Raw genomic sequence first — 15774 nt, forward strand, 5'->3', positions numbered from 1 at the left:
GGTTGAGGTGAGGCTCATAATATCCAAACAATTGGGTGAGTTATTTTCCAGCTTTTGAATTTGTTGAAGTAAGGGACAAGTAATGAGGCCCTTTTATTAAAAATATTTGTGTGTTTCTGTTTGCTTATTATGGGGTATTGACTTGACTTATGCCTAATTTCTGTTTTTTAGGTATTTCCAGTATCACTGATGGATACAATGGAGGATGGTTCAGTATCACAATAATATTGTGTTATGCTGCACCTTTATGGTTTTTCACTTCAGCAGCAGCTTTGTATATCTTTGTGATCCTGACGAAAGCCCAGATACTTTTTTGATCAGAAGGGCTGAAACATGTTGACCTTTTGTTCACAACCAGCAGTTTAATTCCCATACTGCTGTTGCACTGCTTTTTATACCTGCCAGTGGGAGTAAACCAATAAAGCTAGTTCAATTTGTTGCTCACTAGGTAGTTTTAAATCACATTTGTTATTATTTGCGCTGCTTGTTTTTGCATTTTACCTCACTTGCCACGGGACTTTAGCATCCCTGAGAGGTTAGCAGCTTCAACTTCAAAAACATCCCTGAGCTCCTCCCTCATAGTGAGGGGGCTGTAGCCCTCGGTGGAACTAAGTCTTTCCACTGAGAGGAGATTCCCAAATGATGAAGCATGTCACCTCTGGTGAGTGAGGGGAATCGTCCTTAAGGGATTTTTCTCCTTCATTGTGAGTCAATACCTTTCTTAATTTGCTACCCCATACACACTTTGTGAGTTTAGACCCAGCGAGGATATGTGTTATAATACGTTGTCAATAGGGGACACCCTCTCTGCTGGTCTTTAAAATACGTCCCTTGGACCCTCCATTATTTGGTGTTGTTGTTGTTAAGAATCCTACATGCTCATCACAGTGGATGTAATATCCCTATATACGAACAATCAAAAACAATATAGGAATACTAGCATGTGTTTTTTTTCCTATAGGAAAGGAATATACAATATAGCCAACACAACCAAAATGCTCTTAGACATGATTGAGATGTGCCTGACTCAAAATGTCTTCATGTTCGGTGAGGAGATCTACAAGCAAATAATAGGATGCACCATGGGGTTTTCCTTCAGCCCTGGATATGCGTGTCTGGTAATGGGATGGTGGGAACAACAGGTGGCCTGGCACCCGAACAATGACAAACATGCAAACAAAACTGCAATGTGGCTGCGGCACCTAGACGGCCTCCTAATCGTATGGGATGGAACGGCAACAGAGTTCCAGGAGTACTTTGAAATCCTAAACTCCACAGATGCTAACTTAAGATTGACGTATACCATCAAAACATATGGAGTCCAACCACGAGGGAAACTGGAAGTTGCTAAATTTTTACACAATTTAAACAGTACCAAACAGTGAGAGAAGAGGCAAACGTGAGAAGAAACTACAACAGAGGGAATCGAGTTAAATCCTAAACTTCCGAACTTTTACTCCGTTTGGGTTGAACCAAAGCGAGGAACTGTATGTCCACCTATGAACTGGTCTGGATACTTTTTTAGTAGAATTAAGTGTTGGACATGAAGTACATATTTACACAATCATTATATAACTCTAATGAATAGTCAGAGTTGGGGTTATATACAAGGAGGGAGGGGGCGGGGCAGCCGGCAAGATGCCGGCTTTTTGTTTCTTCAGAAGGGGTCTGAGTGGCCCCCTTCTTTTCACACTTTTGGGGCCCTGGGGACCCCATCCCCCAGGGCCTAACCTCTATTGTTAAAAAAAAATTATGGGAATGGGGCAGCTCTGCCTCATTTTAATATTTAAAAAATATATATCTATATTGGGGAGGGGGGCCACGTGGCCCCCCACTCTTGGGCCACTTCTGGCCCCTGGGACCCCATCACCCAGGGCCTGCCTGCTCCGTTGGGGACCTTGGGGAGAGCCCCAAGGCCCCCACGGTCCCGCCGGCTCCCCGCCTCCTGCAGGAGCCGGCATTGCTTTTCCACACGGGGAGCTGCTGACATGCAGCTCTCACCCCTTGTTGAAAAGCAATAAGCAATCTGCTTTGGATTTTAGAAGCGAGAGCAGGAAACCTGCTCTCGGTTATAAAATCCAAACCAGTGTTTGCTATGACAGGGCGGGAGCCGCACGGCTAGTCCTGCCCTGCCCTGCCATAACAAACAGCAGTGTCTCGGGGGTGGGCACCCCGGGACACTGCAGGAGCCGGCCCTGGGGGGTGGCGGTCCCCAGGGCCATGGAGGGTTCCAGGATGGGGGCCAAGCGGTCCTCCTCTCTACCATTACAAAGCCCTGGGGAGATGGGGGTCCCCGGGGCTCAGGGGTCCGTAATGGAACCCCGTATTTAAATTTTTAGTGCCCCAGGGGTGGCGGTCTCCGGGGCTGTCGGGGGGCCGTGTGCCCCCGCGCATATTTAACACAAGCCTAACTTTGCGACTTTTGGTTTTCACAAAGGGCATTTACAAGTAGTAAAGTTAGACTTTTGTCTCAGTTTAAATTATGTTTTGGTCTTAAGTTTAACTGAGACCAAAAGTCTAGTCTCAGTTAGACCTAAGACCAAAACTGAAGTTAAACTGAGACAAAAGACTAACTCCACTGCTACCTGTAAATGCCCTTTGTGAAAACCAAAGTTAGGCTTTGGCCTCAGTTTAACTTAAGCTTTGGTCTCAGTTAGACTTACCACCAAATCGCAAGTTAAACTGAGACAAAAGTCTAACTTTACTACTCGTAAAAGGCCTTTGTGAAACCGAGAGTAATGAAGTTAGACTTTCATCTCAGTTCACCTTTGTGAATTAGGACCACAGAATTTATGTTATTACATTTAAGAAGGTGAAGTTTGGGTCTGTGGGAAGCGTAGTGTTGGCTTTGGAGACACATCCCGCTGGTGAGGATGTGGCTGGTGGTTTAACCCAGGGAATAGCAGGATTACAGACGTCAAGTTAGTTATTCGCTTACCCCACCTGGCACAGGACTCACAGTCCGAGTCTCAGGGACTTAAAGGGGCAGATTTATGAGGTTTTGCCGTAGGGAAGCGCAGCAGGCCTTCCTGCTGCGCTTCCCTACAGCAAAAGAAAAGGGCAGGGATGTATCTGGCGGCGCATTTCCTGTCCTTGTCCCCTGCCCCGGCGCACAATGGGCTGCCTGCGCCAACGCAGGCACCTCTGCACCATGGTGCAAGGGTGCCTGCGTTGCGGGGATGAATATTTTTGTATAGGAAGGGAAACCTTTCTGTACAAACATAATCACAAGAGGTTTTTCCTCTTTGTATGGGTGCTGCAGAATGCAGCACACATAGAAAAAGGAAAAACGAGGAGAAATAAAGATATTCTCCCCGTTGCGCCTCCCTTACGCCTCCCCTGGGGAGGCCTAAGCTTTTGGCGCTGCCTCAGATTTACGATTTCTCGTAAATCTGGGGCAGTGTCAAAAGGCCATGGATCTTGCTGGGAACGCCCCCAGCAACACCCATTGCACGTCCCTTTAACGCAGAACACTGCGTTAAAGGGACTGATATTTATGAGGCAGCATTAAGCCACAAAAAGTGGCTCAGTGCTGCCTGATAAATATCACGCAGGCTTCTGCGCCACGGAACGTCACAAAAAAGTGACGCTCCGATGGCGCTACGGGCCTCATAAATCTGCCCCATAGTCTTTTGACGAAGATTGGATTACTTTCTTCATTTAGAAAACACTGGAATATAAGACATGTCTCCTAGTTCCAGCAGAAGAGAAACAGTCTACAGTCGGCTGCTTTAAAAGGACCCCTGATGACATCAATGTATGTGATACTGATTCCTAGACTACGAAGGAAATCAAACTGTCCGATACGTTCAAGTGGGTTCAGAAAATACACAGCAATTGTAACGCTAGCAATTGCATATATGCACTTACATGCTCTTACAGTTTAGATATATTTGGATGACCACTAGAACAGTAAAGACACGTATTATGGAAATCTGTAGCAAGATTTGGTGCCGTAGACTCACCACCAAGATGTGCAGACGGTTTGAACATAAGGGACACACACCTGATCACCTGCGGTTGACACATCCACATATGAGTGAAAACGCCCTCTTCAAGAAAGAACTACATTGGATTTTCCGACTCTCCACTGACAAACAGGGGCTGAATGAGGACATTCCATGGTGTGAACTGAACGAATCGAGCGCCCCAACATCCATGTGTGTGGAAACTGAGATCTTAAACTTTTATCTTGCCATGCAGTTCTTATGCCGAACCTGGGCAGCATCACTTATGGATAGAGCTTTTACATCTTTGCACATCTGATGTTGGCATGAGTGTTGCTCCCTACCTACTAGTTCACATGCTAGCCCTAGATTTGATCAGAGCATTCTACTTAAAACTCCTTTGCCCTCCAACACCAGGGTCCTAGTTATCCTGCTATTTATTCAATGGTAATCCATCTGAGTTTTGTGCCTTCCATATTCTGTATGGTTTTTAATGTCCCCCCTAATGGTGTATTTTATCTTTGTTAAAGAGTGACAAGTGACAAGTGCTCATTAGGCAACACACCCGCCTAGATGGCACACCCCAACTGAGCGGATTGTTCTCATACTTGCTGTGCCCGCACACACATACGTGGCCATGTCCAGCGGTTAGACCGACCTACATGCATCATAAACAAGCCCCAGATAAACCTTCTAACTTGGACCGTGGTCCTGGATATTAAGAATACCGGCCGTGACGATGTCCTGAACTTTGCTGACACCCGACCGGTGCAGTTAGTGTTCCCAGCGTTCTTGTCCATAACTTCCTCAATAGGTATAAGACACACTCCAATATGGCGCCCGCATCTCTATTAACCAGGCCGCCATCTGATCCCACGTTAGACCACACCCACTGTGACTCACGTGAAGCGCCCGCAAATGCCAGTGAGGGTTGAACTTACTGGTGAGTACATGTGGACAAGTACTTATTCATGCTTCACGCAAGCCTCCTCACTCTGCCAAACTGGTAGAGGGAGGGTAGGTTGTCCGGCCACTGAGCCAATGCAACACCCTGAGTACACCCGCTCCAGCAGATAAGTTGGTGTTACCTTCCCTCTTCCCATACGGGAGCTTATGTTTACTTTTCTATACTACTTGATTGTACCGCACTGCGGGTTTTTAATCCTCAATTTACGTTTTCTCCCATTCTAGGACACTTAAATGCAGCATTCCCTCTACCAGCATGTGATGCAGCTGGTGAGCCACCCCAAATGGGTGAGTCCTAATAAGCGCTGCCTACCATGGTGTTTCATATTCCTGCCTGCCTGCTTAAGCCTTGAGATGTGCCACCTGTGTTGGAATAAAAATTTTGTTTTTTGCATTGTTTCACGTATATTAGCATTCGCTGCGCCATTTTTTGTGTAGGCGCCTTTTTAGATTTAGAATGAAACTAATTTTTGCTATTTCAGAGAAACCACCTTCTCTAGGTTATGTTTCTTCAGAGTTGGGTTCTGCACACTAATGAATGCGCTGTTCTTGTTAACGAATACCTTTCTTCTAAGATGTAAGCCTTCCCCCACATGTCTTGTGGTGGGCACAGGCAGAGTAACCTCTGTCAGATAGATAATGTGTGCCACCCTCAGAATCAAAACTTACTCCTTTGTAATTTACTGTCCAGCTGCATCTTTCTGGAAAATTCCATTGCAGGCGTGCCTTCATTGATTCTGAAATTAACATAATGTATCGTTATGCATGTTGAAGTCAGTCCCTCTGCAGCACTCCTAGCGACTGGGCAGAAAGGGCTCCGCTCTGAGCGTACTCTGAATGAACAGATACTGGTTTGTAATCTCAACTGTCTGACCGACTCTTCATTTGTATGGAAGGTTGGGAAGTGGTCGTGAGTGACCCGAGTGACCGTAATCGGGCCACTTCCTTCACCTGCCTGCATCTTTTCTCTGCCTTTTCACTGTGACTTACACTGATTTTTAAGCAATAGCATGAGAAGATTCTACTGCACGCCGATCTGTATGGAGGATTTGCATTTCCTGATGTTCTGGTGTCTTTTTAGGTCGGTATTACCATCATGTACCTCACTGTTAGGTTTCATTAAGTTTGGTTCTCCCTTACTCTAATTAGGACTCCAACCACTATGTAGATAGATCATTGTTTAATGGTCCTGATGAATCGCTAATTGATCAGTGGTGTGACAAACTAGAAGCAAGAAACATGTTGACCCCCAATCTCAAGTAACCCCTGATCATTATATAGGTGGTGTGTCACCCAGCTTCTAAGCGGTACAAGTAGACTCATCGATTAAGATTTATTTTGAGTACTACTTAGTTCCATTTTTTTATTTCTCTCCACTCATACTTCTGGAGATATAGTTACACCGACCAATCCTTTGCTGCTGCTCCTTCTTTCATAATGAGCTGCATACCTCTCTTTGAATTGAATTTACTGATTCTCACCAAGCAAGATTGGTAGAAGGACAAACTCATAACGAGAGATTCAAGGCTAACGCTAGGAGGGCTAAAATCATCTCAGACCTCAGGAGACCTTAGGTCAAGACGGAGGTCCTCATCCTGGGCTCCTCACCCTCCGCCTGGGACGACTCCTGGTGGCCTCCCGCCCTGGGCACCGCACCCAAACCGACAGACCATGCACGAAACCTGGGCGTCATCCTGGACTCCTCCCTCTCCATGACCAGGCAAGTCAACAACGTCTCCTCGGCGTGCTTCAACATCCTTCGCATGCTACGGAAGATCTTCTGGTGGATCCCCACCGAGACCAGGAAGACCGTCACCCAGGCCCTCGTCACCAGCCGACTGGACTACGGCAACGCCCTCTACGCCGGTACCACCGCCAAGCTCCAGAAGAGACTCCAGCGGATCCAGAACGCCTCAGCCAGACTCATCCTCGACATCCCACGAACCAGTCACATCTCCGGACATCTGAAAGACCTTCACTGGCTCCCCGTCAACAAAAGAATCACCTTCCGCCTCCTCACCCACGCACACAAAGCCCTACACGACCAAGGCCCGAGCTACCTCAACAGCCGAGTCAACTTCTACGCTCCCAAACGCCACCTCCGATCAGCCAACCATGCCCTCGCCACCGTCCCCCGCATCCGAAGAGCGACTACAGGAGGAAGGTCCTTCTCCTACCTGGCCGCCAAGACCCGGAACTCCCTCCCGACCGACCTGCGCCTGACCCAAGACCACCTCTCCTTCAGGAAGAAGCTGAAGACCTGGCTGTTCGAGCAGTAGCGGCACCCCCCCCCCCCCCCAGCGCCTTGAGACCCTACGGGTATGTAGCGCGCTTTATAAGTGTCAATGATTGATTGATTGATTGAACTGGAACTTCTCATTCCAGTTGAAAAGTCACAGATGTAAATGTAAATATCCAGTATTTGTAAAGTGCGAACAATTACCCAAAGGTGTCAAGGCGCTGGGGGCCCTCGGGAAGATTAAGCAAGCTATTGCCCAGAGTCACGTGGTGCTGGGCTGATCTGCCGCCGGTGCTGGGGATCGAACCGTGAGCCCCCGGGTTCCGGAGTCAGACACCCTGGCCACTGCGCCACACCTCTTCCAGATGTGCCCCTCCCTGAAGAAGAGTGCCCTCAACACATAGATAATGAATGACTCCAGGTGGTACTGACTTACATAAGTTCTGTATCTTAAAAATCAGCCGTGCAGCTTGCAACCTAAGAAAACGTGCAGAAAAGCAGACACTCACCGTTGAGAAGGACACGGAGTCTTCAATGATCTTGGTGACGCTGGAAAGCTCTGATTTGGTGCTGGAGATAAACTGACCACCGGATGTTAAAGCAATATCCTTATAGAGCGAGAAGTCATTTAGTAAGATCTGCCGACGGATCCTGCTGTGGTGTCCTGAACTGCTCTGTGACATGTGGTGAGAGTTAGCCCTGCTGCTGTGTCCTAGTCCAGAATGGGATCCATGAGGCCCAGACCTGTGCCCATGTCCTGCACCGGCGTCCAAGCTCCGCAGATGAGGCCCACGTCTGTACTCTGCACTGAGGTAGGAGCTATGCAGGCGGGATGGTCTCCTGTGCCTTATATCAGGCTGCAAGGCGCTACGTCGGGTCCTGCCGCGGGCACTTGTCCCAGACCTGGAGCTTGACCTCCCTTCGCATCCCCTGGCCCCCATTGAAGACCGTCCGCAGCCTCTCGACCTAGTTGCATCATCAGTGCGCGAGCTGGTCAGGCGCATGGTCCCAGAGCTTCGACGTTTCCTTCGACTGAAGGCGTCAGTCAGAAGGAAGGTCACCTAAAAACATAAAACACAATCTAGTTACTCACAACAAAGATGGAAACGAGAGGAGTGTTTCATCAGTGCACAGTGTCCATGTTGTGAGCTCTTGAGGGCAAGTATTGTGGTGCAAAGCATGACCAACTGTTCATTGGTCCAGGGTTGGGGAGAGATATTGGGCCTGGGGCGACGGTGGGTGAGGTATACTTGGTATTGGACTTCAGACTAGATGCTTGGGGCAGGAATGTGCTTGTTGATGATCCTTCTTTTGGATGAGAGGGCCTGTTCCAACACTCTTAAAGGTATCTTAGTGGAAGGAGCGTGGCTGTGTGGGAGCATGCGATGCAGGGGTGAGCTGCCGCTGGGGGTCGAACTGTTAGCCCCGCGCTCCGTTAGTCAGCTGCTCCGGCTGCTGCACCACACATCTAAAGCGCTCAGTGTGAGGAGGAATGACTATGTGTTGCATAGCTGTGTGAGGGGATGTGAAGGGTTGGGTATACCTTCACCATAATGCGCCCAGTGGAAGCAGGAATGACTATGTGATAGTACAGCTGTATGAAGGGATGTGAAGCGTTGACTATACCTTCACCAGAAATAAATCATCCCAGAGACTCAGTCTGGTCTAAAGCCCCCAGTAGAAGGTGGAATGACTATGTGATGGCACAAGTGTGTGAGGGTATGTGAAGGGTTTAGGATACCTTCACCAAAAATAAATCATCCCAGAGACTCAGTCTGGTTTAAAGCCCCCAGTAGAAGGTGGAATGACTATGTGATGGCACAAGTGTGTGAGGCTATTTGAAGGGTTAGGTATACCGTCATCAAATGAGAAGCATACAATGACAGCTGACCTACAGAGACCAGTCCAAAGAATGAAAGGCCTGGATGGCAGCATTACAGTGAAGGAGGTCTGGTTGGGTGTGGATGGCGGTGATGCCTTCACTGAGAGAGAAACAAAGAGGGCGGTGATACCTTCACTTATAGAAACAAAGAGGGCGGTGCGGCCTTCACTTATAGAAACAAAGAGGGCAGTGATGCCTTCACTGAAATAGAAGCAAAGAGGGCGGTGAGGCCTTCACTGAGGTAGGAACAAAGAGGGCGGTGATGCCTTCACTGAGATAGAAACAAAGAGGGCGGTGATGCCTTCACTTATAGAAACAAAGAGGGCAGTGATGCCTTCACTGAAATAGAAGCAAAGAGGGCGGTGAGGCCTTCACTTGGATAGAAACAAAGAGGGCGGTGATGACTTCACTGAGTAAGAAACAAAGAGGGCGGTGATGACTTCACTGAGATAGAAACAAAGAGGGCGGTGATGACTTCACTGAGATAGAAACAAAGAGGGCGGTGATTCCTTCACTTATAGAAACAAAGAGGGCGGTGATGCCTTCACTGAGGTAGAAACAAAGAGGGCGGTGATGCCTTCACTGATATAGAAACAAAGAGGGCGGTGATGCCTTCACTGATATAGAAACAAAGAGGGCGGTGATGCCTTCACTTGGATAGAAACAAAGAGGGCGGTGATGCCTTCACTTATAGAACCAAAGAGGGCGGTGATGCCTTCACTTATAGAAACAAAGAGGGCGGTGATGCCTTCACTGAGGTAGAAACAAAGAGGGCGGTGATGCCTTCACTTATAGAAACAAAGAGGGCGGTGATGCCTTCACTGAGGTAGGAACAAAGAGGGCGGTGATGCCTTCCCTGAGATAGAAACAAAGAGGGCGGTGATGCCTTCACTTATAGAAACAAAGAGGGCGGTGATGCCTTCACTGAGATAGAAACAAAGAGGGCGGTGATGCCTTCACTTATAGAAACAAAGAGGGCGGTGATGCCTTTACTTATAGAAACAAAGAGGGCGGTGAGGGCTTCACTGAGATAGAAACAAAGAGGGCGGTGATGACTTCACTGAGATAGAAACAAAGAGGGCGGTGATGCCTTCACTTATAGAAACAAAGAGGGCGGTGATGCCTTCACTTATAGAAACAAAGAGGGCGGTGTGGGCTTCACTGAGGTAGAAACAAAGAGGGCGGTGATGCCTTCACTGAGATAGAAACAAAGAGGGCGGTGATGCCTTCACTTAGGTAGAAACAAAGAGGGTGGTGAGGCCTTCACTTGGATAGAAACAAAGAGGGCGGTGATGCCTTCACTGAGATAGAAACAAAGAGGGCGGTGATGCCTTCACTTAGGTAGAAACAAAGAGGGTGGTGAGGCCTTCATTTAGGTAGAAACAAAGAGGGTGGTGAGGCCTTCAGTGAGATAAAAACAAAGAGGGCGGTGATGCCTTCACTGAGATAGAAACAAAGAGGGCGGTGATGCCTTCACTGAGATAGAAACAAAGAGGGCGGTGATGCCTTCACTTATAGAAACAAAGAGGGCAGTGATGCCTTCACTGAAATAGAAGCAAAGAGGGCGGTGAGGCCTTCACTTGGATAGAAACAAAGAGGGCGGTGATGACTTCACTGAGATAGAAACAAAGAGGGCGGTGATGCCTTCACTTATAGAAACAAAGGGGGCAGTGATGCCTTCACTGAAATAGAAGCAAAGAGGGCGGTGATGACTTCACTGAGATAGAAACAAAGAGGGCGGTGATGACTTCACTGAGATAGAAACAAAGAGGGCGGTGATGCCTTCACTTATAGAAACAAAGAGGGCGGTGATGCCTTTACTTATAGAAACAAAGAGCGCGGTGAGGGCTTCACTGAGATAGAAACAAAGAGGGCGGTGATGACTTCACTGAGAAAGAAACAAAGAGGGTGGTGATGCTTTCACTGAGATAGAAACAAAGAGGGCAGTAATGCCTTCACTTATAGAAACAAAGAGGGCGGTGATGCCTTCACTTATAGAAACAAAGAGGGCGGTGATGCCTTAAATTATAGAAACAAAGAAGGTGGTGAGGGCTTCACTGAGATAGAAACAAAGAGGGCGGTGATGCCTTCACTGAGATAGAAACAAAGAGGGCGGTGATGCCTTCACTTATAGAAACAAAGAGGGCGGTGATGCCTTCACCTATAGAAACAAAGAGGGCGGTGTGGGCTTCACTGAGGTAGAAACAAAGAGGGCGGTGATGCCTTCACTGAGATAGAAACAAAGAGGGCGGTGATGCCTTCACTTAGGTAGAAACAAAGAGGGTGGTGAGGCCTTCACTTGGATAGAAACAAAGAGGGCGGTGATGCCTTCACTGAGATAGAAACAAAGAGGGCGGTGATGCCTTCACTTAGGTAGAAACAAAGAGGGTGGTGAGGCCTTCACTTAGGTAGAAACAAAGAGGGTGGTGAGGCCTTCAGTGAGATAGAAACAAAGAGGGCGGTGATGCCTTCACTGAGATAGAAACAAAGAGGGCGGTGATGCCTTCACTGAGATAGAAACAAAGAGGGCAGTGGTGCCTTCACTTATAGAAACAAAGAGGGCAGTGATGCCTTCACTGAAATAGAAGCAAAGAGGGCGGTGAGGCCTTCACTGAGATAGAAACAAAGAGGGCGGTGATGACTTCACTGAGATAGAAACAAAGACGGCGGTGATGACTTCACTGAGATAGAAACAAAGAGGGTGATGATGCCTTCACTTATAGAAACAAAGAGGGCGGTGATGCCTTCCCTGAGATAGAAACAAAGAGGGCGGTGATGCCTTCACTTATAGAAACAAAGAGGGCGGTGATGCCTTCACTTATAGAAACAAAGAGGGCGGTGATGCCTTCACTGAGGTAGAAACAAAGAGGGCGGTGATGCCTTCACCTATAGAAACAAAGAGGGCGGTGATGCCTTCCCTGAGGTAGGAACAAAGAGGGCGGTGACGCCTTCACTTATAGAAACAAAGAGGGCGGTGATGCCTTCACTTATAGAAACAAAGAGGGCGGTGATGCCTTCACTTATAGAAACAAAGAGGGCGGTGATGCCTTCACTTATAGAAACAAAGAGGGCGGTGATGCCTTCACTGAGATAGAAACAAAGAGGGCGGTGATGACTTCACTGAGATAGAAACAAAGAGGGCGGTGATGACTTCACTGAGATAGAAACAAAGAGGGCGGTGATGACTTCACTGAGATAGAAACAAAGAGGGCGGTGATGACTTCACTGAGATAGAAACAAAGAGGGTGATGATGCCTTCACTTATAGAAACAAAGAGGGCGGTGATGCCTTCCCTGAGATAGAAACAAAGAGGGCGGTGATGCCTTCACTTATAGAAACAAAGAGGGCGGTGATGCCTTCACTTATAGAAACAAAGAGAGCGGTGATGCCTTCACTGAGGTAGAAACAAAGAGCGCGGTGATGCCTTCACCTATAGAAACAAAGAGGGCGGTGATGCCTTCCCTGAGGTAGGAACAAAGAGGGCGGTGATGCCTTCCCTGAGATAGAAACAAAGAGGGCGGTGATGCCTTCACTTATAGAAACAAAGAGGGCGGTGATGCCTTCACTTATAGAAACAAAGAGGGCGGTGATGCCTTCACTGAGGTAGAAACAAAGAGGGCGGTGATGCCTTCACTGAGGTAGAAACAAAGAGGGCGGTGATGCCTTCACTGAGGTAGAAACAAAGAGGGCGGTGATGCCTTCACTGAGGTAGAAACAAAGAGGGCGGTGATGCCTTCATTATAGAAACAAAGAGGGCGGTGAGGGCTTCACTGAGATAGAAACAAAGAGGGCGGTGATGCTTTCACTGAGATTGAAACAAAGAGGGCAGTAATGCCTTCACTTATAGAAACAAAGAGGGCGGTGATGCCTTAAATTATAGAAACAAAGAGGGCGGTGATGCCTTCACTGAGATAGGAACAAAGAGGGCGGTGATGCCTTCACTTATAGAAACAAAGAGGGCGGTGTGGGCTTCACTGAGGTAGAAACAAATAGGGCGGTGATGCCTTCACTGAGATAGAAACAAAGAGGGCGGTGATGCCTTCACTTATAGAAACAAAGAGGGCGGTGTGGGCTTCACTGAGGTAGAAACAAAGAGGGCGGTGATGCCTTCACTGAGATAGAAACAAAGAGGGCGGTGATGCCTTCACTTAGGTAGAAACAAAGAGGGTGGTGAGGCCTTCAGTGAGATAGAAACAAAGAGGGCGGTGATGCCTTCACTGAGATAGAAACAAAGAGGGCGGTGATGCCTTCACTGAGATAGAAACAAAGAGGGCGGTGATGCCTTCACTTGGATAGAAACAAAGAGGGCGGTGATGCCTTCACTGAGATAGAAACAAAGAGGGCGGTGATGCCTTCACTGAGATAGAAACAACGAGGGCGGTGATGCCTTCACTTACAGAAACAAAGAGGGCGGTGATGCCTTCACTTATAGAAACAAAGAGGGCGGTGATGACTTCACTGAGATAGAAACAAAGAGGGCGGTGATGCCTTCACTTATAGAAACAAAGAGGGCGGTGAGGCCTTCACTGAGGTAGGAACAAAGAGGGCGGTGATGCCTTCACTGAGATAGAAACAAAGAGGGCGGTGATGCCTTCACTGAGATAGAAACAACGAGGGCGGTGATGCCTTCACTTACAGAAACAAAGAGGGCGGTGATGCCTTCACTTATAGAAACAAAGAGGGCGGTGATGACTTCACTGAGATAGAAACAAAGAGGGCGGTGATGCCTTCACTTATAGAAACAAAGAGGGCGGTGATGCCTTCACTGAGGTAGGAACAAAGAGGGCGGTGATGCCTTCACTGAGATAGAAACAAAGAGGGCGGTGATGGCTTCACTGAGATAGAAACAAAGCATAGATGCAGAACGGTAAAGTGCCCACTAGACGTAACTATCCAGAATACCCATTTCACCGGCTTACACAGTCTGCTCCTTGTTACATAGGAACTAAAATGCAGAAACAGTGACTCTTGACATCTTGATCATCTCCAATAGGTGCACCTCATGTCTTGCAGAACTCTGATCATTCGAGGAGACACTTTGTGAAACCACCGTGATAAACTTCACATTGGGCTGACGCAAACAGCTGTGGGTTGGCCACAGAGGGAAGACATGCAGCAGACATCTGCGAGGCAGCCCAGAGGCCGCCTGATGTGCTCTTTAAAATAAACTGATTGTCTCTTCATGCCTGCTTCTCACTGGGGGTTCATTCCAAGGGGCAGAGCTGAGTTCCTTCACAGCATTGGTCAGAAGTAGGTGTTCACCATGTACCTTAGATCTGGTCTCTTGACAAAGCGTCAGCACTCGGTTCTTCAGCTCGAAGTCCTTCGCCACCGCGTCCGTGAAGACGTAAATCTCAGAGTCCGGTGGTGTGCTGAGCAAAGCCAGCTGCAAAGAACATACATGGCATTTAGATTAGTGATGGGTAACTTCCAGAATATACAGCAGTGAAACCAGGGAAACGGAGAGGAGTGGCAAGAAAGGGCACATGTCCTTATTTATTTAATCTTTAAAGTGCGCCCGAAGAGTGGCCTTAAAACCCCAACTAGCTCAAATATATGCATACAATACAAAAAAGAATTACACAGATTACACAAATTAAGACAATGCGTACATAATTAAAACATTCACGATACATTCAAATATAATAAATATGTCAATTTACTACAATAAACAATCAAGAAACCTCAGACGATAACAGCTATTCACTGTGAGGGATTTATCAATCAATAAAGCGCTTCTTAATGCGTTACAATGAAGCACTTTGAAATCACACAATACTTCTTGTCGCTGCAGATATAAAGACCCATACAAAAAATAAAACAGGATTCAAATCCTGTTTTACTGCTCCTCCACGGATGAATGGTTGAATAACTCTGATTAAACCTAAATTTCATAAACAATCTTCATATAAGAGGACATGAATTGGCTTTAAAATAGACTTGCATCTCACCACGTTGTACAAAGATACAGCTCGAAAGAAGTCTTTTCTCTGTAAACAATGCCGGAGGTCATGGGGGAAGCCCCGGATTTTAGCAGCACTTTGAAGCCTGGGCCGGGTAAGGCGGAGCTGGACTCGATGGGTGCCCGGGGCAAACGTCGCCCGGAGGCGGGAAGACCCCCCCACCACCGTCATGGAAGCCCGTGAAATAGTGGCAGTGGGGGTTAAATAAGGACGCAAGGCCCTGATTGAACATACAACCCCCCCCCCCTTCTGCCAGGAGACATTTAAATCCCACCCACTCACACCAAAGGACGCAGGCGTCACAGCCACAAAGTGGAGGTGAGGTGTAAGAAACCCAGGAAAGATATACAAAAAAGAGAAAAATTACTGGAGGTACATGGAAGGCTCACACAGTGTCCTTGGGATGCCTCAAGGCAGAGTCACTGAGGGAGCTCAGGACGGCACACAGCCACAGGCACAGTAGATGTGATGGTCACACAGGGCCCTTGGGATGCCTCACGGCAGAGTCACTGAGGGAGCTAAGGACGGCACACAGCCACAGACAGAGTAGATATGATGGTTCCACAGGGCCCTTGGGATGCCTCACGGCAGAGTCACTGAGGGAGCTCAGGACGGCACACAGCCACAGGCAGAGTAGATATGATGCTCTCACAGGGCCCTAGGGATGCCTCACGGCAGAGTCACTGAGGGAGATCAGGACGGCACACAGCCACAGACAGAGTAGATATGATGCTCCCACAGGGCCCTAGGGATGTCTCACGGCAGAGTCACTGAGGG

The 15774-nt window shown here is 48.0% G+C and overlaps 1 protein-coding gene across 3 annotated transcripts in view; it reads right to left on the bottom strand.

Moving 5' to 3' along the window:
- The window catches only part of LOC146808665 (von Willebrand factor A domain-containing protein 7-like), a 455939-nt gene that overhangs the window by 184636 nt on the left and 255529 nt on the right, over window positions 1-15774 (bottom strand). For all 3 annotated transcript variants that reach the window (XM_085615458.1, XM_085615459.1, XM_085615460.1), the window contains exons 9-10: window positions 14304-14420; window positions 7662-8213 (exon numbers count right to left, since the gene is read on the bottom strand). In XM_085615458.1, coding sequence (XP_085471584.1) covers window positions 7662-8213; window positions 14304-14420 — 669 coding nt within the window. The remainder of the gene's footprint in view (window positions 1-7661; window positions 8214-14303; window positions 14421-15774) is intronic.

The sequence above is a fragment of the Triturus cristatus genome, chromosome 7, assembly GCF_964204655.1.
Source record: "Triturus cristatus chromosome 7, aTriCri1.1, whole genome shotgun sequence".
NCBI lineage: Eukaryota > Metazoa > Chordata > Amphibia > Caudata > Salamandridae > Triturus > Triturus cristatus.